The sequence below is a fragment of the Acartia tonsa genome, chromosome 3 (assembly GCF_053477335.1).
Source record: "Acartia tonsa isolate MP-2025a chromosome 3, ASM5347733v1, whole genome shotgun sequence".
Lineage (NCBI taxonomy): Eukaryota > Metazoa > Arthropoda > Copepoda > Calanoida > Acartiidae > Acartia > Acartia tonsa.
In genome coordinates this window covers 7,982,577-8,009,629 of record NC_137262.1, presented here as the reverse complement: position 1 = coordinate 8,009,629, position 27,053 = coordinate 7,982,577, and the positions used below count along the sequence as shown (strand labels likewise).

General features: G+C 35.1%; 2 protein-coding genes across 6 annotated transcripts in view; both read left to right on the top strand.

Moving 5' to 3' along the window:
• Positions 1-949: 949 nt before the first annotated feature.
• On the top strand, positions 950-17,735 carry Dolk (Dolichol kinase). The gene is made up of 16 exons (XM_080152511.1): positions 950-1,060; positions 1,414-1,502; positions 2,683-2,747; positions 8,493-8,583; positions 9,038-9,112; positions 9,755-9,823; positions 11,248-11,293; positions 11,532-11,599; positions 13,692-13,772; positions 13,987-14,027; positions 14,627-14,705; positions 14,991-15,064; positions 15,319-15,426; positions 15,822-15,873; positions 16,097-16,224; positions 17,235-17,735. The coding sequence occupies exons 1-16, from the start codon at positions 1,013-1,015 to the stop codon at positions 17,387-17,389; spliced, it is 1,269 nt and encodes a 422-aa protein (XP_080008637.1). The 5' UTR covers positions 950-1,012; the 3' UTR covers positions 17,390-17,735.
• Positions 17,736-18,462: 727 nt separating this feature from the next.
• Positions 18,463-27,053, top strand: part of LOC145313214 (ankyrin repeat and BTB/POZ domain-containing protein 1-like) — a 68,255-nt gene continuing 59,664 nt past the window's right edge. For all 5 annotated transcript variants that reach the window (XM_080152509.1, XM_080152508.1, XM_080152510.1 and 2 more), the window contains exons 1-6: positions 18,463-18,932; positions 19,639-19,755; positions 20,162-20,233; positions 20,763-20,837; positions 21,218-21,286; positions 24,028-24,078. In XM_080152509.1, coding sequence (XP_080008635.1) covers positions 18,877-18,932; positions 19,639-19,755; positions 20,162-20,233; positions 20,763-20,837; positions 21,218-21,286; positions 24,028-24,078 — 440 coding nt within the window. In that variant the 5' untranslated portion in view covers positions 18,463-18,876. The remainder of the gene's footprint in view (positions 18,933-19,638; positions 19,756-20,161; positions 20,234-20,762; positions 20,838-21,217; positions 21,287-24,027; positions 24,079-27,053) is intronic.

The following is a 27,053-nucleotide window of genomic DNA, read 5'->3' as shown; positions in this document are numbered from 1 at the left end:
GAACTTAAACCTGGCATTGATAAAAATTCATTTTCTACCTATATCAAAATTTTGAAACTAAAATACTTAATATTTGGTAAATCTTTTAAGAATTTATTAATAGCATAAAACTTGCTTGCAACCGATACTAAACCTTCCCAACAATCAGTCTTGCCGTCTACGAGATCTTAGCATATCTTATTTCCAATTTGTAGATATAAAGAAAAATTGTGAATCTGTTATTTTTACTTTGGTGGCTAAATCATTTAATAGCATGATGTGGCAAATGTTTGAAAATTTTGCTAGCATCTTAGGGTTTCTTTAACATTACTTCTTAAAGCTTCCAAACTATAGTGATGGATTTATTAAGGTTACGAAACATAAATTCGTTGATTGTCCGTAGGCCGCGATAACTAAACATTCTCAATTTTGTATTGCCATTTTTAAAAGCGAAGATTTTCTATAATTAGGTCGGTCCGTCCGAGATAGTTAGCATTTATTCGTTAAAATTAAGGCATGTTAAAATTATCCTATCGATTTCAAACTTTAAATGGTGATTCCTGTAGTAGTTAGGTACGATTTAGAAAGCGTAGCAACTCTAATCGTTACCAGAATGTTGTACGTCCCATTTAAACAAGTTGATTTTTTTACTTTTTTAATAACAATTTTTTTTGTGATAAAATCATCCGATTGATCTTATTTTTTTTGTTACTGATTCTTATTACAATAAGGTACAATATTATGAGTGAAGCATCTCTATAACGAAGTATTAGAAATGTCAGTATGTCCTTAAACAGAATTCTGTATTTAGGAAGTTTTGCAACAAATTTACGTATAATTTTTCAAACCTTATATTTTCATATTTTGTATATTCAGTTCTGACACTCAACAAAAGTTAATGTTCGTCTGTCATATCGTTTCAGAGCTTCGCTTTTATGGATGTTGTCATCCTTGTTGGTGCTACAATAATTTTTGCTATAACTGAAATTTTGTAATTTGTTTCATAGAAATAATGACCTCATATTAACTAAAAATGACTGATTACTTGGTTCACCTTCGCCCTAGAAGACAAGCTAATTCGGTAATTGGAATATTGTTTTTTCTTCGTCTTAATGGCGAATCTGTTATTTAAATAGGGCATGAACATATTTGGAAATTAATAGGTGCCCTAATTTGTAAAAATCTCGATTAAAAACTTAGGTTTTGACAATTTTGTTTTACTCGAGGATTTTAAAATATTTTCAAAGTGCGTAAATGTTTTTTTTTATATCCTATATGTTGTTCACGTAAAGGGGGTGTAGAGAGGTGTTAACACACCCCTTAAATTTGATTTTTAATAGGTCTATATTCCCCTTTCATTCAACCCTACAGGGTTTCACAGCCCCCTGGCTGAACCTTGCATGTTACTCTGTACCTAACTTATTATTTTTGTAGGACAAAAGTTATGGAGAGGTGAACTTGTCAGATTTGTTGTGCCCTGTTCTGTTGCCAGCTGCTTTCTTCATCAGCTCTTCAGATCTTAGGTATTCATGATAAATGTATTAAGTACCTAAAAAGTATAGATGTATATAACTCAGACAACTAACTGATTCCAGTGGCGGGGACCTTATTCTCCTGCTAGCAAATTACTTTCTGCCCTTCTGTAGCGACTTGGCTGTGTTAATATTTCCAACGATAATGGCGAATTTTTTAAAGTCCAAAATTAAGGTCGGCATACGGTCCCCACCAAGAATCATACATCCCCCTCTATGCTTTTACTCAGGAACAGCTTATACTTCATAAGGTGTGCCTTCACTTCTGCATAAATTAACATTTATCTTCCTAATATATAAAGTAGTAAGCGTTTTTTGTCTGTCCCGAAGGATCTCGCTAACCGCTAAACCGATATTATTCTCCTTTATAATGAAGCTTCTGATAGGTCCTGGGAAGGTTTTAAACTATTTTTGGGGAGGGTGTCTTCATCCCCATCCCCCCCAAAAATATTTTTTTTGAAACTCAAATTTAAAATGTGATACGGTCAACTTTTACCTCTCTCACCTTAAGTACCCCTAGAGGCTTCTAGGGGCGTAGCCGCTAGTATAATACAAAGTAGAACGATGTCTGTCTGTCCGTCTGTCCGTCTGTCTGTCTGTCCCTTAAGATCTCGGTAACCACTGAACCGATCGGATTCTACTCTTCAGGGTATCTACCTATTGGTCCTGTGGTGGTTTTAAGCTATTTTCTTGGGGGGTGGGACACCCCCAAAAACCAAAAAATCCCCCCCCCCATTTTTTTTTTTTTTTTTTTTTTTTTTTGAAGGAAATTTTCATGGTCCTTTACGATTTTCGTCATAATTTTTTTTTATCACCTCTTGGGGCAAAGCCCCTAGAGGCTAGGGGCGAAGCCGCTAGTACATATATATGTTAATATTAAACATTAAAACCGAATTAATGATGACAACTGAATAAATCAAAGGAGATTGAGTAGGGAGTTGTGTTGTTGCAATGTTATGTGTTACTGATAATTTTTTAATTTGAAACATGTGCGAAAGTGAATGCACACCTATTGAGAGAATATTACAATGAAATATATTAGGTAGGTATGTACTTACTTTTTACGCAATCTAAAATGTTTACAGGTTTAGTCATCTACAACCTGTAGGAATTACTGGGTTATTGCCAATTGGCCTTTTTGTATTCCTATACCTAGATAATATTATTTTAGAGTATTGAGTAATTCGTTGGCATTATCAGCTTGGATTGTGTATTTACTTGACTATAGAAACTCAGGTACCTATTATATTGTTTTTTTTACAAATTTTTCCAGCATGGTTTCGAAATGATTAATATTATATTGTTTTTTTGTTTTGTTTTTTTTTTACAAATTTTTCCAGCATGGTTTCGAAATGATTAATATGGATCCTATGTTTGCCGTGTCTACGTCGCGGATCCACCTTCTACTGCAACAGCAACAACATCAGCAGCTGCGGGGAAGCCAAGAGCAAACACGTACAATCTCCAAACCTCCCAAAATGTATCATCATCATCAACATCAACACCAGAGGACTCCTTTTTTGTAACATCACCGACAATGTGGCTTGCCCCGCAGCTGAATCGAGTTTTTAGTATGTTTGACAACGCATAAGACAATATCAGCATGTCTTATTCGGCTTTTATTGCTGATAGCTGGTATAGAACAGAACCCAGGTCCTGCTTGGTTCTGTACTGTTTGTACCAAGAAGATCATATCAACCTGTGTAGAATGTAACAAATGCAACGGCTGGCTTCATATAAAGTGTTCCCAACTAAAATCTGCTAATGAACGCAAAAAATTCACATCATGGTATGGACCCTGTTGCTCACATCTGTCACCTAAGCCCCCCACACCCAACCCCCCCCGACGCGGCCGCCCACCCCCGCCCCCTCAAGTTAACCCACAACGAGGCAGCCCCACCCCACCCTAGATATACCACACTTTTCTGGGATCTTGCTGAGTCAAGTATCAACTGTTGGGAATATCAAAGGATGACTCCATGCAAAATTTGAACCGGATCCGGCCAAAACCGGCCGTGAATTTTATGAAAAACCGGTTTTCCCGGTTTTTAGGGGGTATCTGTAAATCGATTCAGCTGGAGCAAAACCGGTTAGAAGTACAAAAAATTTTACTTCACATGAAATTTAGCCAATGCAATTGCCTACAAAAATGTACTTCATCAACAACTTGATTGGACAACTCTTTCCCCTCCTAAATGTCCATTAAAACCTCGGAAACGGCAAAAATCGCCAAAAATCACGCCTTCGGCGGCAAATAACGGCTAAACGGTCAGCCGGAGGCGAATGAAACATAAATAAAGAAATGTCTGCCTCAAAAAGTTGTTCAACATCGAAGAGTTGCTTGAAATCTCTAAAACGACTCCTTCCCCTCCTTTAAGGGGAAAAACTGAAAAAACGTGATTTTCAAAAGTATGCCCACTTCGTGGGTGTGGGGGGCACTGAACCCGTCACCCCAGGGTCACCAAATATAAAGTCTAGGCGGCCCACAATGCTGAATTTTCACCAAGTGAAAGTCTTGTGTCATTATCTTTTATGAGAAAAAAGTTATTAATTAATTAAAATTTCAAATTGTGATTTTTTGATGGATTTCTTTGATGAAATGACGGGCTGGTCAATTTTTAGGCCATTTTTTGGGCTGTCACGCCCAAACGGTTTGAGATAATCTCACGGGACCTTTTGCCCAACCTAAGTCTAGTTATTTGTGAGGTCTAGGGAAAAAAACAGACTTATGCAAAAGATTATAATTATAATCTTTACACAGAAAAATGGCACGAGGTGAGGGTTTGAGGGGGCAAAATGAGCCGACCAGCGATTTTTGACGGCACGCAGCGACGTCGTGCTTCATCCAATTTGGGATTTTTTTTTTCTTAGACCTTAAAAATAACCAGGCTTAGGTCGGGCAAAAGGTCCCGTGAGATTATCTCAAACCGTTTGGGCGTGGCAGGCCGAAAACAGCAAAAAATGGCCTAAAAATTGACCAGCCCATCATTTCATCAAAGAAATCCATCAAAAAATCACAATTTGAAATTTTAATTAATTAATAACTTTTTTCTCATAAAAGATAATGACACAAGACTTTCACTTGGTGAAAATTCAGCATTGTGGGCCGCCTAGACTTTATATTTGGTGACCCTGGGGTGACGGGTTTAGTGCCCCCCACACCCACGAAGTGGGCATACTTTTGAAAATCACGTTTTTTCAGTTTTTCCCCTTAAAGGAGGGGAAGGAGTCGTTTTAGAGACTTCAAGCATCTCTTTGATGTTGAACAACTTTTTGAGGCAGACATTTCTTTATTTATGTTTCATTCGCCTCTGGCTGACCGTTTAGCCGTTATTTGCCGCCGAAGGCGTGATTTTTGGCGATTTTTCCGTTTCCGAGGTTTTAATGGACATTTAGGAGGGGAAAGAGTTGTCCAATCAAGTTGATGATGAAGTACATTTTTGTAGGCAATTGCATTGGCTAAATTTCATGTGAAGTAAAATTTTTTGTACCTCTAACCGGTTTTGCTCCAGCTGAATCGATTTACAGATACCCCCTAAAAACCGGAAAAAACCGGTTTTTCATAAAATTCACGGCCGGTTTTGGCCGGATCCGGCTCAAATTTTGCATGGAGTCATCCTTTGATATTCCCAACAGTTGATACTTGACTCAGCAAGATCCCAGAAAAGTGTGGTATATCTACCCCACCCCCTCGTCGCAGACGCCCTTCACCACCCCCCCCACGTCCTCCCACACCTCCCCCTCAAGCTCAACAACAACAACCCAACACTACTAACAGCTCTAACTTGAAAATACTCCAATTTAATATTCAATGGAATCGTTGGTAAATTAGATGAACTTCTTCATTATATGGAGAAGAAAAACATCAAGATAGGAGCAATTCAAGAAACAAAGCTCACTGGTAAATCAAAGAAGTTAAAAACACCAAACTACACACTTGTCCGTAAGGATAGAGGAACAAATAAGGGTGGAGGATTAGCATTTCTTGTCCACAAGGATGTTACCTTTAACCTTGAGAAAACACCACCAACACTCGAACAGGATCCACACATGGAAACACTCACCATCAGTTTACCTGGCAAAAACAATGATCCTCTATACATACGCAATGTGTACATCCCTCCACAGAGTAGCTGTAATCAAAATTATGCACCTCCAATTGACCATCTGTTTGTAGATTTAGGAAATTCATCCCTAATCCTTGGAGATGTTAATGCACACCATCAACTATGGCACTCTGAAGCAAACGAAGATGCTAGAGGTAGACTCTTGGTTGACACCATCACTGGCTTGAACTTTGGTGTAATAAACGAAGACCAGCCAACCAGAGTTACAGCTAATGCTTCAACAGCTCCAGACGTCAGCATAGCTTCCTCTAGCCTGATTCCAACTGTCAACTGGAATCTGGATAACAGCTTAAGCTCAGATCATCTTCCAATCATTATTAGTCTTGCAGCAGAAATTACAAAAACCAACACTCTTCATTTCACCTACGTTAATTACAATAAAGCTGTTTGGCCCAACTTCCAGGTTTTCACCGAAAATATTTTCTCCACGGCTAGAGAGGTCACCAACGTTTACGAAGCCGAAAAATATTTCTCCAAAATTGTCCAGCAAGCAGAACACAAATACATTCCTGCAGGCAGAATCCCCCGCACATACAATGCCCTACCTACGGAAGCAGCAAGACTGATAGATGAAAGGGATAACCTCAAGAAAAATAATCCTGCTGATGATCGTATTCCTGAACTCAACAAGAACATCAACAAATCAATTAGAGAACACAGGAAAGAAAAATGGCAAGAATATCTTTCCACTTGTCAGCCAGGAAGTCAAAAGCTCTGGAAGACTGTCAAGAGTTTAAATGACCAGCCCACTCAACCAGACAACCAGGGTATAGACTTTGAGGACAATAAACCTACCATTGACGCAACCAAACTGGCAAACAAAGTTAATCAACAGTATACACCTAACATCGACAAGAAACCAGAACAGGCTCTTCGTAACACCTTACGATCAATGCAAAGCAAGCCAAAAGAACAGCCTAAGATTAAATTTACCCCTGCCCAGACAGCAGCTGCCATCAAAAGAGCTAAAAACTCTAAAGCTATAGGACCAGATGGCTTGTCTCCCATTATGCTTAAGCACTTGGGCCCCCACGGCATCAAGTCTCACAGACATCTTCAACTTAGTCTTGAGCACAGCCCATACACCCGGCAAGTGGAAGACAGCTAAGATAATCACCTTACTGAAACCAGGAAAACCGGCGAATAAAGGATCCAGTTACCGTCCAGTCTCCATTCTATCACCACCAGCTAAGATTCTCGAGGCCCTGATCCTTCCTTATCTTACAGACGCCATAGAACTTGCAGACCACCAGCATGGTTTCAGAAAGGGCAGATCAACCCTTACAGCTCTACAAAGCATCCGAGATCACATTGATAAAGGTTTGAACAGGAAAAAGCCAGTCCACAGAACAGAATCTGTTGCCATTGATCTTTCAAGAGCTTTCGATACTGTTGACCATCATATTCTTCTTCGGGACATCAACAACCTCCCACTTGATGTTTACATCAAAAGATTCCTGTGCGGTTACCTGCGAGGCAGACAGACCTTTGTGCTGTTCCGAAATTCTACATCTAAATATCGGAAGGTTAAGCAGGGTGTCCCCCAAGGCGGAGTTCTCTCCCCCATCCTGTTTAACCTCTACATGTCCACCATGCCAGCTCCTCCAGGTACAATCAAACTTGTCACCTATGCTGATGACAGCAATGTGTTAAATTCCGGACCTAAGTTTGATCCTATTGTTAGGGATTTGAACAGCTACCTGGCTACCTTGAATGACTGGTTCAAGGGCAGAAACCTGTTCATCAGTCCGTCCAAATCATCTGCCACTGTGTTCTCAACATTTTCTAATGATGCGGGCATAGTTCTTCAGATTGAAGTGGATGGACAAGTGGTACCTACAGTCAAGAAACCAACTTTTTTTGGTATCTGTTTTGATACCCTTCTCTCCTTCAGGCAGCATGCTACCAACCTGAAGTCCAAGCTCCAGGCCAAGAACAATGTCTTGTTGGCATTGACAGGCTCCACATGTGGTAAGGACAAGGAGATCATAACCACCACCTTCAAAGCCATCGGCCAATCACTTATCAACTACTGTTGTCCTATTTAGACACCTGCCTTGGCTGACACTACCTGGGAAGTAATCCAGGTTGCCCAGAATGCTGCTTTGCGGGCAGCTACTGGCTGCCACATAATGTCGAAACCTGATCACCTCCACCAGGAGACCAAGATCATGAGGGTTAAAGAACATTGTGAAATGCTTAGCAAGCAGTTCCTGCTATCAACACAGCTGCCGAATCACCCAAACAGAGTTGACTGGAACCAGCCCCCTCCCCCCCCCTGGATGCCAGATGAATGAAACCCTGGTGTCCAAGTTTGGTCGGGAAATCCAGCAAATGTCCTACCCTGACCTTCCCTCTGAGATTTACAAGCAGAGACTAAAGGCCATTAACACCGACTCTGTACGTGACCAGATTGTTACTCTTGAGCACATTAAAGTCCTAGGTGCTCCACCCCCCAAGATCTGTGACTCTGAAAAGGACATTCCCAGAGCCACCAGATCCACCCTTGCCCAGTTAAGATCTGGATATAGCATTATGCTTTACAGCTATAAATCCAGAATCAGCAAAAGAGATCCTGTTCCTGACATATGTCCTCTCTGTCAACAACCAGGACATACTACGAACCACCTGTTCAACTGTCCAGCCAATCCTACCACCCTCACCCCACGTGACCTTTGGCTGAGACCTCTGGAGTGTGCCAGATTCCTAAATCTGGCTACCCGTGATGAAATTGATGATGATACCAACTGAGGAGGCGAGGCTACAAGAAGAAGAAAATGATTAATATCCGTTTTTCAGTCAGATTTAAAACATAACAGTGGATTACCAAAAAGTCTTAACAAAACTTTTTTAGGTTCAAGTGGGCGTGGATTTCCATGGCTGGCATTTCTACCTGCCTGGCTCTGTTTAGCCACTGCCCCCCAATTGGCACAATCTAGATTTAGGTAGATAAGACAGCCAGTTAGTTCAATGGATACTTTTTTTGTCGTCAATATAAATAGGATGCTAATATAGTCCTGAGATATTGGTTATGGTCAATGGAGGGGATGTGGTAAAGTCATAAGGGGGGCGGGGATAATTGTCAAAATATTAGCCAGCTGGTAGAAACACTTTATCAGGTTGCTAATATTGTCCTCAGATATTGGTCAATATATTCCTCCATTGTCAGGGGAGGGGATGTGGTAAAGTCATAAGGGGGGCGGGGATAATTGTCATTAAATATTAGCCAGTTAGTAGAAACACTTCATCAGGATATGCGTGAATCTCACAATATCTTGAATTTTATAGATATTGTTTTAAATAAAGACAATAAATTGACTTAATGTACAAAAATACCCCTTCTGTAGAATAAAATTATTAGTGTGCACTACCTACTAGGTATGATTCTCTAATATTTAGACTTTATCTGACTTTCTGGACAGTTATAATCTACAAGCCACTATTCAACAAACTGATAACAAAATTTAGCAAAAGGAACTCATTAAAATTATTTGTAAATCTTATAAAAAAAATGAAATAGTAAAACTTTGATGTAAAGTTATATTTTCGTCTTGTCGAATTTAAAAGAACCTAGTTTCATTCTAAAAAGAGATTACCTATAGGAATTTTTTTTTTAAATCTTAAAATAGAAAGCAAAATTAGATACTCGTTATCCTTATACTAAAATAACAGGATGTCTGTTTGTTTGTACCGAAGGATCTCGCTAACCGCTGAACCGATCAGGTTCTCCTTAACAGGGTAGCTTTTCAGGTCCCGGGAAGGTTTATAACTATTTTAGGGGAGGGTACTACCACCCTCCCAATAGAAATCGCCCCTAGAAAATAATTCCCCCCTCCCAAAAAAAAAAAAATTTTCTTTTCAAATCTAAAATAATAAATTGGGTTATCAAATTCGACTCTCCCCTCTTCAAGTGCCCCTAGAAGTCTCTATGGGTTCCGCTAGTTATTTATTATAAACAACTATAATTCATACCTTTTTTAAGTTGTTCGGATTCAAACAGACTCTTAAATGAAAATATCGTGCTTTTTTCTTGTCGACAAAACGTAACGGGTTTTGTAAACTTGTCTGTTTATTCTTATAAGAAAATTATCATAATTTGATGAGAATCTGAAACAGTTTTACATTTGGTGAAGGAAGTATTATAACTCAAGGAATATTGCTCACCACATACTCTTCTGTTATTGGGTAAGTATACAATTTTAATTTTTAAGGGAGAGGGTAGAACATTTTAGATGTTTCTTTATACCTTAACTAGCGGCTTCGCCCCTAGCCTCTAGGGGCTTTGCCCCAAGAGGTGATACAATTTTTTTTTGGCGAAATAAGTGAAAGGACCAAGGAAATCTTCTACAAAAAAAAAAAAAAAAATGGGGGGGGATTTTTTGTTTTAGGGGGGGTTGGGGGTGTCCCACCCCCAGGGTTGTCATTTTGGGCGGGCGCTTTTGGGCGGGCAGTTTTGGGCGGGCGCTATTGGGCCGCCCAATATAAGGTCCTTTTGGGCAGTTTTGGGCACCTCCCTTTTAGGGGGAGAGAAAAAGGGGAGGGGGTTAAAAAAGAGGGGGACGGGCCTATTTTTTGGGTGATATCCTTATACTAAAGTAACAGGATGTGTGTCTGTTTGTTTGTTTGTCTGTGTGTTTGTACCGAAGGATCTCGCTAACCGCTGAACCGATCGGGTTCTCCTTAACAGGGTAGCTTCTTATAGGTTCTGGGAAGGTTTATAACTTTTTTGGGGGAGGGTACCACCACCCTCTTAAGAGAAATCGCTTTAGAAAAAAATTACACTCCCCCCAAAACTTTTATTAAATTTTTTAAAACTAAAAATAAAAATGGGGGGGAGGAAACCCAACCCCCCCCCCCACAAAAAAAAATTATTCCCCTCCCCCCCAATTTTTTTTACTTTTTGTTTTTAAATCTAATATAATAATTGGATTATCAAATTTGACTCTCCCCTCCTCAAGTGCTCCTAGAGGCCTCTAGGGCCGTAGCCGCTAGTTAACCATATAAATTAGTAAGCTTTTTTTTGTATCTAGAGAAGGATTTCGCTAACTGCTGAACCGATATGGTTCTCCTTTCCAGTGGAGCCTTTATAGGTCCTGAGATGGTTTTAGGCTATTTTATTTCTAATAATAAGTCTAGGTATGGTTTTAGGCTATTTTAAATCCTTTTTATATGCTTTTTACGACATTTGCCCAAAAAGGGTGCCCAAAACCACTTTTGGGCGCCCAAAACCCGCCTAAAACCCTTTTGGGCAATTCGACAACCCTGCCCACCCCCCAAGAAAATAGCCTGAAACCACCACAGGACCAGTAGGTATATTCCCTGAAGAGTAGAATCCGATCAGTTCAGTGGTTACCGAGATCTTAAGGGACGGACAGACAGACAGACGGACGGACAGACAAACGGACAGACAGACAGATAAACAGACATCGTTCTACTTTGTATTATAGATAAATACACATATATTCAGGGTTTGTATCTATCTAATTCTAAATGTCTATTATTAATTTGATTTAATGTGTGACTTTTGATAACTTCCAACAAGTGAAATTAGGCCCAAAATCAGTGCAGTAAAAACAAGCTGACAACATTCTCGATTTATTGTATTTTAGGTTATCCGGATTAGAAAGTTACCGTACATTCCAACTTGCTAAAAAGGTATTTAAGAGAGCTACATATTTTCTATAAACCTTAGCTTAAGTACCCTATGTTGTGTGTGAGCTTATTTTCTTTGAACATCTCTATCGTATTTGCATGTAATGTTAAGATTTTTTAAAAGTATTTACAACATGCTTTTAGCTTTAAATCACTTATAAGTAATCTACAACCCTGTAAGATCATTTCAATAAAAAAAAACAATCTATCAAGTATTTCATTATTTCTTTAAAAATTACAGGTTGCAGAATGGCTAAAATGGTTTCAAGGCCATTGTACCAGTCAAACTGCAATTACTTTGTTAATAAGGTTATTAGTTTTATCTTTTATCCATATATTAAAGTAACAAGATGCATGTGTGACTGTTTGTTGCGATTGGTGCCCTAAAATAGAGTTCATTTAACAGATCTTTTATATGTATGTTTTTTGAAACAACTACAGCATTCCTTTGTCCAAAAGTTGTATTATTTTGACCAATTGTAAAGTTTTTTTCTTCAAATGTTTCATATATGTACCTATAGAAACTATTATTATATATTTCTAGTTGGGTTGTTTTGGGTTGTTTATCAGTTATGGTTGTTATTCTCTACAAATATATGAACTAGAGAGTAACATCTACTATTATATATTTCTAGTTGGGTTGTTCTGAGTTGTTTTATCAGTTATGGTAGTTATTCTTTACAAATATGTGGACTGGAAAGTTACAACCAGCGTTGCGGAGCGGTTTGATTTGGCTCCGACCTAAAATCAAGAAAAACTTGACATATTTTTTTCCCCAACGTCTATTTTTTAGGGTAAAGCAGGGCAAACTCTGTGCTTTTTTCGGTTTTTTTTTTGAAAAAAATAGATGGTAAAAATTATTATTTTTAAATGGGACCAAGACCATTAGAAAAATCTCGAAAAAATTGATCAGGTCCTAAAAGGACGTAAACCTAGGACTTTGGGAAGTTTGTCAAAATTGATATAAAAAACGGCACAGACTTCGTCCCGCCTTGAGGCGAAGTCGGTAGGGCATTTTCAAGCTTCAAAAAATCGATGACGTAATGATTTTATTACAGCATGCCCTAAAGGTAAAAGTTGCTAAATGTAATAAAGGCCATGCACAAAATTTTTTATGAAGATAGATAAATTTTTTCTACAGAAATAAATAATTTTCTCAAGTATGTGAAATTTGACTTTTTCTCTTGAAAATTTCACTTTTTTTATACCTATAAAATTGAAAAATTAGTATAAAAAGTGAAAAAAAAGAGTTTGCCCCGCTCTTAGAAAGTCAATTTCAGAAAAAACTATACAAGCTTTTTTAAAGTTTTAAACGGAAATGGATAACCCATTAGATTTTTAATAAGTCTCCTGAAGACGTCTAAGCCTTAGCTCTTGTCCAACTTACCGTTTTTCCGACCGAACAAAAAAATCAAAAAAAAAATTTTTTCGTCCGACTTTGAGACCCAATAAGTACCTTAAAAATTCATCTTACAAAAATTTAATAGGAAACAAATTTGATTTTATGTTTTTTTTCAGTTAGTTGATTAGAACATGGAGAAAAATGTCATTTAATGAAGGTGTGTCAAAAAATAAAGACTTCGCCCCAATACAGAGATCGCCCCGCTTCACCCTACTTTTGAAGGTTTTAAAAGTTCAATTTTCGATAAAAATGGACTTAAAAAACTTAAAAGGGGCATGACAAAACAGAGTTACCAAATTATAATTTATAAAAAATTTCTTTATTTATCTAGTCTGGAGCCGGAGCCGTTTGTTAACGAAAATTACGGCTCCAGCTCTGGCTTTGGCTCCAGCAAAATATGTCGGCTCCACAGCTCCTGGCTTCGCAACACTGGTTACAACTATAATTATATATTTCTAGTTGGGTTGTTCTGAGTTGTTAATCAGTTATGGTTGTCATTCTGTACAAATATATGAACTAGAAAGTAACAACTATTATTATATATTTCTAGTTGGGTTGTTCTGAGTTGTTTATCAGTTATGGTTGTTATTCTGTACAAATATATGAACTAGAGAGTAACTACTATTATTATATATTTCTATTTGGGTTGTTCTGAGTTGTTTTATCAGTTATGGTTGTTATTCTCTACAAATATATGGACTAGTAGAGAGTAACAAAGTAAGGTTGTTATTCCCCAAAGATATACGAACTATATAGTAACAACTACTACTATATATTTCTAGTTGGGTTGTTCTGAGTTGTTTTATCAGTTATGGTAGTTATTCTTTACAAATATGTGGACTGGAAAGTTACAACCACTACAAGGTTATTTTTTTTTTATAGTAACAACTACTACTATATATTTCTAGTTGGGTTGTTCCGAGTTGTTTATAAGTTATGGTTGTTATTTTCTACAAATATATGTACTAGAGAGTAACAACTATTATTATATATTTCTAGTTGGGTTGCTCTGAGTTGTTTATCAGTCATGGTTGTTATTCTGTACAAATATATGGACTGGAAAGTTACAACCACTACAAGGTTATTTTTTTTAGTAGCGAAGCTATTCTATGATTAGAATGTTCGATACGTCCGTCTAGGGACACCTGTAAAGGAATTAAAAATCAAAAGATCCAAAATAGATTTATAAATAGCTTATTATATGTTTTTGCTTCGGAGTAAAACTTAGTGTTTCATCAAAATATTTTAATCATCTAATGAATTTTAAAAATCGAAACTTTTATATTTATTTTAGGAAAATATTTCATTTGTCAGTCATACTCGTGTACATTCCAGGTAACTAGTTTTTTTTTATGAATAAGTCCTTTGATTTGTTTACCTTAAATTAATCTGTTTTGCATAAATCTTAGCTTCCCTCTCTCATGCATGTCATCGTCAGTGTTTTTAATGCAAGTTTTCTTTCTATGTATTTGTTGTTTTAATGGGACCTCAGGGGTGTATATTCTGCACAAGATTAATTTTTTTTCCTTGCTGCAAATTTCTATATTTTTTCCCCCTCCTAGTTTTTACCAGCAAGGAAGGGGAAAAATGGAAAAATATTTTCAGAACTCTAGTTTATTAAGGTTTTACCCCCTCCCACCTACCTATTCTTATAGTTTTTTTCACCAAGGTGGGGAGAAAAATGAAAAAAAGGTTTTCTTAATTTTTACATTTCCCCCCCCCAACCACATTTTTTTACCCCCCCCCCCCCTTAGCAGGGACAAATTTGCAGAAATATATACACTACACACCCCTGTGGGACTTTTAAGGTATTAAAGGCATATCATACAAATCACTGGAAAACAAAGATTTTTTTATATGAAAGATTTATAATCAAACATCTTAAAAACTTGCATCAATTGAAAAATAATATCTAAGGATCTTTCATTTTCTAGGATTAATGTATGACCCTGTATTGTTAAGTTATAGTAGCATTGGAGCTACTCTAGTTTTTATTCTTCTTGAACTTATAAGGTAAATAAGCTAATCAATATTATTCATATGGAAAGCGAAGCTACTCTATAATTTTAAGGATTTCTCTGATCTGTGAACTTTTAAATTACAGAGGGTAGGTAATTTATCAAAGAAAGAAATTTCTACTTTACATAAAACATCCTTTAGTATTATGATCTAAAATTGATACCTATCAATATTGTAAAATGATAGGTAGTTTACACAATTTCCTTCTATTTTTTTGCATGATTCTTTTAGTTTTATCAAATTGGAACAAAATATCATAGGTATTTACTTTGATTTTAGATGGAGCGAAAAAGTGCCAATTTTAAGCGATGGCTTGTCAAACTACCTCAAGCATTTCACTGACGAAAAAGAAGGTAAAAAGTTCAATATAGCATTACGATCTTTAAAAAATCTATATGAGATACTGAATGTTTGCAATTCAATGTATTGAGTAGCAGACATTCGTTATAACATATTATAATAAGCAAAATTCAATGGCACTGTGATTTGTGTAATGTTAAAATCTGCATTTGAATTCTATTATCAATAAATGCATTAAAGGTCTTTTTAAATGTAGGCATGCTGTAAAAAGTGGCTTTTAATGGCTGTTTTTATTCTTTTATTTCAGGTGGTTCTTTAATTCTGACGAATATTTATCTTCTCGTTGGCGTATCTTTACCACTGTGGTTATGGTCTGGGCCGTTAGAAACTCCATCTAAACTTCCACTGTATGCTGGCAAGTAGAAAAATTTTCCTTATCAAAATTTAATATCCTATTATACAAAGTAGTAAGAATTTTTTGTCTATAGCTTAAGAACTATAAAACTGTCAAACCAATTGGTTTTTCTGATTTAGGTAAACTTCACATAGGTGGTGGTTTTAGGCTATTTTATTTTCAGATTTAAGTCTTGGGATGGTCTCAAACTATTTTTCAAATTTTTAACCCCTTTGAATGAAGAGCCCCTGGATGCTAGGGGAGTACCAGCTAGTATTTTATTTGGAACTTCTAGGTTTTTGGATTGTTTGCTTGATATTTGCAGACATTTTACCATCTACCCAAAAACTAATTTAGATCATTAATAAGAAAACTTGTGTATTAATGTCTCTTAAACAATGTAAGTTATTATTTAGGTATAATATCTGTTGGTATTGGTGATGCTGCTTCAAGCCTTATTGGTTCCAAGTAAGTTACTTTAGGATATTGAAAGAGAAGTTGGAGAAGAGGGGGGGGGGGGGTGGGGGGCTACAAGTAGGTTAGACCCCTGCAAAACATTTTGATATAATTCATTATCATTTTTACATGGAGTTTTTTAAATGTTTATGCTAAATTCAATCTCTGTGAATCAATTTACTGAGCTTGCTTTTGTGAAAGTTCAGTTGTCATCCTGAGCTGTGTTTTTTTTTAGATTTGGACAAATAAAGTTGTTTGGAACTGGTAAAACCTTGGAGGGGATGGTGGCTGGTTTTATCTCCATGCTTGTTGCTTCTATCATGTTGGATACACAATTAACAACTGAACCGCTGGATTTTCAAGGTAAAAACAATAAATGTATAGGAATAGATGTATAACCCAGACAACTACCTGGTTCCAGTGGTGGGGACATTTTTCGTCTGCTAGCAAATTGCTTTTTGCCCTTTTGTAGCGACCTAGCTGTGTTAATATTTTCGCTCTAATTGCTGATATTTAAAGACCCAATTGAAAGTCGGCACAGGGTTCCCACCACGTGAACATACAGATATTCAACCACTGTCCCCTCAATTCTTTTACTTCAATTTTAAAACAATAAAAGTTGGTTAAGATAGGAATCCTATTGCATATTCATTAAGACTTGAGTAGTTTTTGCGACACCCATTGCATTGCAGATATAAAGTAACAAAAATGAAGTGTCAGATAATTATAGTGGCTGAAAGATCACCTATTCTGCTGTTTTTGGTATTTTTGTAATACTTCCTCTAAAATATCCCTATTAACAGCTAATTCCGATCCTTTTCTAAAGCTTGAGAATTGCATATCTTGTGAAAATATTTCTCCATTTACTTTATTTTCGGATCTTTGATGGCATAAACTTAATCACTTAATTAAGTGATTAAGTCGCTTGACAAAACAAAGTAGAAATGTTTTGGCCAGTAAACAGATGTGGCTTGTCGTCGGGAAGGTGATAGGTTCGAATCTCGTTCCGACACCGCGTCATAACTCAAGGCTTTAAAAATGGTTCCTACTGCTAATATGTCAGATGCCTTGGCCCAAAACAGGCGCAACTCATTACCATCCACAGTTAGGACTTCTCAGAAAAAGGTCGTGCAATCAAAGGTTTGGTTGCCTGATGGGTGTTGATACCTTAGGCGATTGAACGCGTAACATTGCAATTTAAAATGAAGAGTATGTTAATAGGTGACTGGAGAGGACTTGTACCCGAAGCGTAAACACGCCCCTAGGAGTCAATAATAAACAGATGTAAAATAACTCAAAAAATTGAAAAACAACCAAATTGTTGTGTTTTATAATTAATACCTACTTTTTGACAAAGTTGAATTTCTTTTCAGATCCTCGGTTACTGATGTTATCAACAGCCTGTCTTCTAACCTCGGCTGTGGAACTACTTGTGGATCAAGTTGATAATTTAATCCTGCCCCTAGTTATGTACTCTGCATTTACACTAATTGATCAACAATATTACTTAGCTTTTCTAGGATTTTAATTTAGATTTTGTATTCAATGTGATTGTCAGGTTAAGTAATAAAATCAAATAACTTTTACGTATTTCAAACTGAAAGCTTTTTTGCCTCTGCATATCTATTTGATGCTTGTACATTGTTAATAATGAGACTTTAATATTTAAACACATGAGAATTTTTATAAAACAGATTAATCTACTTTTTGGTGCATTTTTTTATATTCAATTATTTTCTTATCACTTTTTGTAACTTATATATTGTTAGAATTTCAAAATATTTATTTTTATAGGTACTCATCTTTATTGTATATACATATATTGTTATGAATCACAATAAAAAAGAAATTAAATTGATTTATATGAAAATTTATTAACAGAAAGGTTATTCTATAAGACTTAAATTGGATGTATGTTTAATGTTTAGTATCAATCTTAATAAAAGGGATGCAGCCAAATTTACATTAAGTAAAATTTTCCATTTCTCTGATTAATATTAAAAGGGCATTTAAAATGGGAAGCTTGCTAATCCATTCCTATTACATTAAGTAAACATTTTTTTGTCTGAAGATCACACTAACCACACAACCAAAGGTACGGTATCTCCTTTGATTTGTTTTGACCAGGTACAAGTTTCATATTATTTGAATATACTAGGTCTTTTTTTAAAGAGTAAATATTTCATATTAATATATGGACTATCCAAATATTAAACTAAATCAATAGAAGAGAAAGGGGTCACACTCCGTGGACCCTATTACGGCTTCCAAATTGGGTCTTTGAATATCAGCTAAAAGCGTCTGAAACATTTCAACAAAGTGCTATAAGAAGCAATTTACTATCCGGCGAAAAAGGTCTCCCAACACTGGGTCCAAATAGTTGTCTGGGTTAAACATCTATACTTATACATTTAATATGCAGATATTGCTACGTTGTTGTGTTTAAAAAAATAAACAGGAGACACCAAAAATTGTCCTTCATCTACGACGACATTTATAACACTCTTTGCATTACATGTAATATTTTGATTTGTGTAAGGAAAGCTAACAGCTGATCACTTGTAAATAAACAGACAAATGTTTTCTCTAAACATTGCGCAATTTTATTTTAAAACTTTAATATTCTTTTAGATTACATTATGTTCAAATTTTAACATGACTATGATGTCCATAAGTAGTGCAGCAATAAAAAGCCACAGTATAGGATGAAAAAGAATATTAAAGTATAGTAAGTGAAAATGTTATTGTGTAAAAATGATTAATCTTTCTTTTTTGCAGTTATGTTGATTACATTATACATTTTAAAACATTTAAATCCTCCAATTGATAGGATGAAATATATGGTAAATTTTGTAACTTACTGGGACTTATAATTTAAAGACGTACGTATGGTGTTACAGTAATTTAAAGAAAAAGTTTTATTTCAAATAACTTTAACAGCACATTGATTTTAAATCCGAATTAATACCCAGTTAACTTAAAATTACAGTGACAATAAATGAGACCTAAGTAAAAATGGATAATTTAGATCTGTTTCAAAGTTGTAGGAGAGGTGATCTCGACAGGGTTAGGTAAACAATTTATTTACCCAAGTAGACTTTACAATTCTAAATGTTAATATGTCTGTTAATCAGAAATCGTCAAGTTAAATTAAGTATAATAGAACAAGGATGACAACATCCATTAAAGCGAGAAGGAGGAGTAGGAAGGACAAACGAACAATAACTCGTGTTAAGTGCCAGAACTTTAAACGCAGATCATTATATAATTTGTATGGTCAAACAAAATTGTACATAGATTTGTTGCCAAACTGCATAAATACAGCAAGTAGTATTGGACAAACTTTCATGGTACCTAGCTTTAAATGTTGTACTTTATTGTCATAGAAATCATTAATACAAAAATCAGAAGAAAAGGATAAATATATCACACAAAAAGTTAAAATCAGCAGGTTTTAAATGTTGTGAGATAGAGAGGACAATTCTAACAGATTTAAATTAACAAAAAGAGCTAACTGTTCCGGATGGACCGACCCTAATTATAGAAAGGCATCGAATTGAAAAGTTTTAAGATTTATGATTTAAGCAAGAATGTGCAATTTTTATTTTACAGGTTTTAACCGAATATGAACGTTTTTGAAAGAAGGATGACTATCAGAATTCTCCTTTCTTTAACGTTTACCGTCATTGTTTTATTTTAATGATACCATCTTACTTTTGATACAATAATTATTAGCATTAAAGCTAGAAGTTTAAGTTATAATTTTCTCTAATTTAGATATTTAGTAGAGAGCAAGGAGATAGAGTTGAACCAACGAGATAAATGGGACTCGACCCCGTTGTATTATGCATGTCTTTGCGGACACCAAGATCTAGTTCTCTATTTGCTAGAAAGGTAACCAACTTTTATACAAGTTCTAGTGTAAAAGCTACTTCATAAAAAACTGTTTCTATCTGTCTGTCTATCTTAAAACAAACTTTGTTATTTCAAAAAGATTCGTTACTATTAAGATTAATAGTCTTATATGTAAAACTAGCGGCTATGCTTCTAGAGGCCTCTAGGGGGTAGATAAAATGTTTTATTTTAAATCTATGTTAAGATCAGCTGTTTATCAAAATACTTTTTGCCGATTTCTATTGGAAAGGTTGTGGTACCCTCCCCCAAAATAGCTGTAAACCTTCCTAGGACCTATGAAAAGCTACACTGTAATGGAGAACCATATCGGTTCAGTGATTAGCAAGATCCTTTTACTTATAAGAATTATAAAACCATTTAATTAATCAAACTTTTTATTTTTTAGTGGAGCAATGTGTGATGCCAACACTTTTGATGGAGAAAGATGTGTTTATGGAGCCCTTACAAATCAGATCAGGTGATACTTACTGATACTTTCTCTCAAAATGCCTTGTTGAGCACAGAACCACTCTCCCTTATTTTGAAATTAATTAAATATAAGGGGTAAATTTTAGTTTGTTCTTTTATTACTTCAGGTCAGGTTATATTGGTTACCCCCCTGAAGGGCACTCAAGAGGTTTAGGGCCCTTGCAGGGGTTAAGGGGGAAAAAATCTACCACTCCCTTATCTTCAATTTATTTAAAAAATAAAGTGGGTGGGGAAGGGGGGCGGGGTTTCAAACTTTCAATGCTCCAGGGATTCAGATTCTGATCAGATTGTTTAAAACTTGGAGGGTTTATCCCAAGGGGATTCGATTTAAAAATCTAAATTTTATGGATTTCGGATTCTTAGTTTTGGATTAATAGGCGAATTAATCTGAAACGGATTCGGATAGCAATTCCAGATGTAATCACGGCTATTGTTTATGTGGCATTACAAAGAATAATATAGGTTTGAGTTGATTTTATTGAAAGAGGGATACAGTTTAGTAATAAATGTGTTTTTAGAAAAATATTACTGGATCACCGAATGTTGACGTCTGTTACAATGAGAAGAGAGGCTTATACAGAATTTTTGAGAAGGTAATTCAACAATTCATTTTGTTAACAGTGAAATTTTACAGTGTGTTACAAATAAAAGTTTTTGTCGTTCGTCACTTCTTAAAAAATTTAACAACATGGTGTGTCTTTATATGATTTTGAAAATGTTTGCTGTTAAGATTAATCTTATAACTTTCCCCTTTAGTTATGATGCGGTTTTGGCCGATTCATCTGACCAACTCCTAACGAATTATTTGCATAACATCCTAATAATTCTCGTTAGATTCATGATAGATTCATGATAGATTCATGATAGATTCATCTGAGTGAAACAAAAGTCATCTTTTTTTTCAATGAACATGGCTCCCTCTTCAGTGCAATGCAGTTTAGCTGGATGCTAAGTGTAAAGTTTATTTGTTTAGGCTATTTGAAGATGAAAATGATAAAGATATTGTATTCTATGTCCATGGCCAACCTATTTCAGCACACAGGTACATCCTTATAATAAAGTAACCGGATGTCTGTCTGTACCGAAGGATCTCACTAACCTCTGAACCGATCGGTGTTCTCATTAACAGGGTAGCTTCTCATAGGTCCCGGGAAGGTTTATAACTATTTTGGGGAAGGGTACCACCACCCTCCTTACAGAAATCGACATAAAATTTTAAAGAATAAAAAACGCCACCCTGCAGACATTTTTGCAATTAACTTGGTATAAACATAACTAACACCATCTATCGGCGAAAAAAATATTTTTCTAAATAGCTGATTTTAAAATAGATTAAAAAAGAAACAATTTTACAAGTCCCTAGAAGCCTCTATGGGCGTAACCGCTAGAGTTTATAACTATAGCAGCTACGCCCCTAGTGACTCTAGAGATGAGGGATTTTTTTCCAGGGGCTACTTCTTTTGGAAGGGGGCTGGTTATAAACCTTCCCGACCTATGAGAAGTTACACTATAAAGGAGAATCATATCGGTTCATCGGTTAGTGAGATCCTTCGGTACAAACAGACAGACACTCATAGATCTTGTTACTTTATTATAAGGATATAATTCATATGCTTCCTTATATAAGTAACAGGATGTGTGTGTGTCTCTCTGTGTGTACCGAAGGATCTCTATAACCGCTAAACCGATATGATTCTCCTTTTCAGTGAAGCTTATCATAGGTAAAGTAAGGTTTACAACTAATTTGTGGGAGGGTACCAACAACCCCCAAGAGAAATAGCCCCTAAAATAATAACTCCCGTCCCCAAAAAAAATTAGAAAACTCTTTTCTCGTATTCATTCGAATCCGGTGGATAGGAACCGGTTCTCATCAATACGAAAAAACTATGTCTAGCATCGTATTATATCCAGTTTTCTACGAATATAGAAATGTACAATCATAAGATTAAAACTAGTTTTAATCTTATAAGTGTACATTCTATATCCGCGGAAAGCCGTTTATAATACGATACGAGAAATAACTATTAAAAACCTATCAAATTAAAGTTGAGGTGTGTTCCCCCAACCCTTCCTTGCTACTAGATGCCTCTAGGGGCGTAGCCACTAGTAAAATATATTTTAATATAATTTTCTTTTTTTTGAATTCATGTAGCAATTCGTCTTTTTTCTTTTCAAATTTTATTTAAATGTAAAAATGGCATTTTGACAAATTGTTGCAAATTTTTCTGCAATTTCCAAAAGACATCTTTGTAACAGAGGTTAAAAGAAAAAGAAAAAAAGAAAATTTTAACTTAAATTTAATGTAAGAAATATTTTTTATTTTATTTATTATTTTGTAATGCTACTATCCTATAATTTGGGTCTTTCTATCTCTTCGATCTTTTTCTCTCTATAAATATTAGTGATGGGAATCCGAATCCGGAATCCGAATCCGGAATCCGGAATCCGCCCAATTTTCGGCCAATTTTGGAATCCGAATCCGGATCCGGAATCCGTTTTTTATAGCGGATTCCGGATTCTAAATTGGTAGGCTAAAATTACCGTCTTTTTTCTTACAACTCCCTCTGTTTGAAGGCAAAGATAAAAAAAAATTTCTACATAACAAATTTTAATAATTACTAATGCGATGTAAATGCATTAGTTATGCTGGAAGTCAACACTTTAAACAAATCAAGGCTTCAACCAAGTAACATAGTGATAAATTAGCGAAAAAAGCTATCCCTGTGACGGACGGCCTTTTAAAATACTGCTAGAATCCGGAATCCGAATCCGGAATCCGCCAAAAATAAGAATCCGGAATCCGCAAGAATCCGTCACTTTTTTTGACGGATTCCTTCAGAATCCAGAATCCGAATCCGGCCCAAAAATTCGACGGATTCCCATCCCTAATAAATATATAAATCCCTCTCGCACAGTACTCTGGTTTCTTTCGATTGATTGATTAGCCATAGTTTCTTAGGGTTAGGACAGGGGTGTATATTCTGCAAACTTGACTCGGCTGAAAGGGGGGGGGGTGGGTGGGATAAAAAAATTAAAAATATGTGGTTGGGGGAAAAAAATGTAAAAATTAAGAGAACTAAAAGCATTTTTTTCCATTTTTCTCTCCTCTTTGGTGAAAAAACTAAAATAATATGAATAAAATAAAGAGTTTTGAAAATATTTTTCCATTTTATCTACTTCCTTGCTGGAAAAAACTAGGAGGGAAAAAAAAAAAATTTTGCAGCAGGGGAAAATAATTAATCTTGCGCAGAATAATTATACACCCCTGTGTTAGGACCTAAGTTGTCATGGAGTAGGTTAAGACACTTTTGTATAGCAATAAAACCAGTTCAAGCTCCACGTTCAAGCACATTATGGCTTTAACCGCCATGAGAGCTCCTATCTTTTCCACAGGGGTGTATATTCTGCACAAGATTAATTTTTTCCCCTGCTCGAAATTTTATTTTTTTCCCCTCCAAGTTTTTTCCAGCAAGGAAGGGGAAAAAATGAAAAATACCTTTATAACTTTTATTTTATTCATATTATCCACCCTATCACATAATCTTTTAGTTTTTTTTAACCAATGAGGGGGAAAAATGGAAAAAAATGTTTTCAGTTCTTTTAATTTATACATTTTTTATCCCCAAACCACATATTTTTTATTCCACCCCCCCCCCCTCTTTTAGCAGGGTCAAACATGCAGAATATACACCCCTGTTTTTCCATCTAGAATATTGTTAACTTTCACTTCTGCACTTCTGATGAATAAAATTGTCCTATGAGTTATAAATGTAATTTTTTTAGATGCATCTTAGCTGCAAGATCTGAATTCTTTGCCCAACAGTTAGAAACCAGGTAATATTTTTCATTGTGGCTACAAATCCGATAATACCCGCTAGATTTGAACTGGTTCTGAGCCATGCTGAAAAATCTTGTATTGTATCGTAAGAGAGACAATTTTTAACGAGTAATAAAATAAAATCAGTACTAGTTTTGATGGCTCGGGTCTTCGGCCCCAGCGACCAGTAAAACTGGAATTAATTTTAAATTTTTTCACCTCATATTACCTTGCAAAAGCCTCCTAATGAAAACGTTGTAATTACTTTGATAATATGGTTGATAATACAAATGCAAACAAGTATGACAACACAATAAAATCGAAGCTCAGCAAATCGGATTATGCTTCAAATAAACAAACAAATAATGATATGTGTAAACCCAGCTTCTACCAACAATGAAATTAATTCAGAAAAAATGACAAAACCTATACGTGTTTTTCAGCAACACATCGTAAAATTGACGACCTCTCCATTTGCCCCCCAAATATTATTTTAGATGTATTTTGGTTGTTGGTTATACCTTATTCCTGATAATACAAAAGACGCTTCTAACTTGCTTTAAATAATTAGCTATCTACATGTATATGAACGAATAATTCCTAATTTAGAACTTAGCTTTTATTAAAACATAAGTCGTTTTATTTTACATAACAGATGCAATTTTCTAACACGAATGCATTAAGCACCATAGTATGTAATTATCAAAATATTATCTTTTTTCAAAGTTATGATAGAAAGAATGCAGTTCTTTAACTAGTTTTCTACTTCAGATATATCTATGTATTAGTGGGTGAAAATATGTGTGTGTGTGGGCGTGTGTGTGTGAGTGTGTGTAATGTTTTTGTAAGAGGTGTTAGAATGCATATAACAGCTCTTTTTTATGGGTTGGTGCATCGATAGAGATATATGGAAAGTTCATACAATCCAGCTAAAAAATTTTAGCCAAAATTAAAGAGGAGTAATTTGTTAATTATAATTTTTCTGACAGATATGAATAAAAACAAAATTGAGTTTAAGCGCACAATGAAAACTGAATTTTTTTCAAAACAAAGAATTAAGAAAATAAAGCAAAATAGTGCCATAGTGTTATTTATAAAGAAATATATATCATCTATCCCGAAAAAAAAGCCTGAAATTCTAATAGAAATTTCTTTAAAAGCTTAAATAATCAGTAAAACAGGGCAATATTATTTGCTTTGGGCATAAACTAATGACTTTAGATTACCGGAACTTTGAACACTTACTTTATACAGTGTTTTTTTTATGAGAACTTTTTTGAAAGCAATTTTACCCCACTTATAGTTATCAGAATTTAATGATTAATGGCTTATTTTCTTTGTTTTTTTAAGGCAATTAATAGAACAACAAAAAAATATTTCAGTTTTTATTTAAAAAGTACAGTAAAATCTAAATTTCAAAACTTAGGTGTCAACATATAAAAATGGTTTTAGCGCATTTTCTTTAAAAAATGGATTTTCTGTAGTCGACTTTGGGGGGCCAGTACTCCCTCCCTGGTTGAGATATTACCTTTAAACTTTGATATGTTCTAGTACATGTCCCTAATAGTATCTGTATACATTTTTAGCTCTATATCTCAACTTTGAAGTGTTTAGCAGCCATTCTTGCAAAAGGTTGATTATTTGAGCATAAGAAAAATGCGCTAAAACCATTTTTAGATGTTGACACCTAAGTTTTGAATATTAGATTTTACTGTACTTTTTAAATAAAAACTTAAATATTTTTTTGTTGTTCTATTAATTGCCTTAAAAAACGAAGAAAATTAGCCATTAATCATTAAATTCTGATAACTATAAGTGGGGTAAAATTGCTTTCAAAAAAGTTCTCATAAAAAAAACACACTGTATATGGCTAACTTAGGTTATTCATTTGCTATACATAATGTACTTCCTGTTTTGTATGGATACTATAATAGACTGACTGCATAGGATTTTATGTGTGTATGTAGGTGATAGTAATATCAATTATGTTAACATTTCTGCTTAGATTTAAACTAGGTTAAAAAGGGTATTTTATTTAGTACTAGCGGCTACACCCCTATAGGCCTGTAATGACACTTGAGGAGGAGATAGTAGAATTTGAAATTTGAAATTTCTCTTGAGAGGTTGGTAGTATCCTCCTCCAAAATGGTTGTAAATCTTCCTAAGACCTATGAGAAGTTACCCTGTAAAGGAGAACCATAAAGGTGAAGTGGTTAGCGAGATTTTTTTGTACAGACAGACAGACAAACATACAAACAGACATCCTGTTTTTTTAAGGATGTACTGTAAAACTTTGCTTTAATGAAAGAAAATATTAAGTTATCAACATTTCATATTGAAAAAGAACATTAATAAATGCAGTTTTTTCTATTCATATTTTAAAACTGTTGAAAAGTTATGAATTATAGGTTTAATTAAGACACGAACCTGACAGCAAGATTTACCTATGATTTTTATACTTCTCTATTGACAATTCTATGTGAAGATTATAATAAAATACTCTTAAGGCCGCTCTTTAAAGGAATTGAAATTATAGTCAATATTGAAATTTATTTTGTTTGTTGTTTCCCAGATGATTTATGTGATAATATGCAAACATTGAGGTGTGTGGGTGTGTAAGAAGTAAGACAAATATAATAAATTTTGCAACATGTGGCCGCAAATGTTTGTTTTTGCATAAACCACATTTATGTAACTGAAAGATTAATACCTACCAATTTTATTTTAAAGATTAAAGGTTTCAATAATAAGATGAATTGTTAGGCATAACCATTTATATAACTACTAGCGGCTGCGCCCCTAGCATCTATGGGTTCTATATTTAAAGGGGTATCAGCCTATCAGGCAAAAATAGCCTAAAACCATCCCAGGGCCTAAATCTAAATACAAAATAGCCTAAAGCTATTCCATGTCCTAAAGCTATTCCATGTCCTAAATGAAGCTTCCCTTAATAGGAGAACTCAATCAGTTCAGTAGTTATTGAAATATTAAT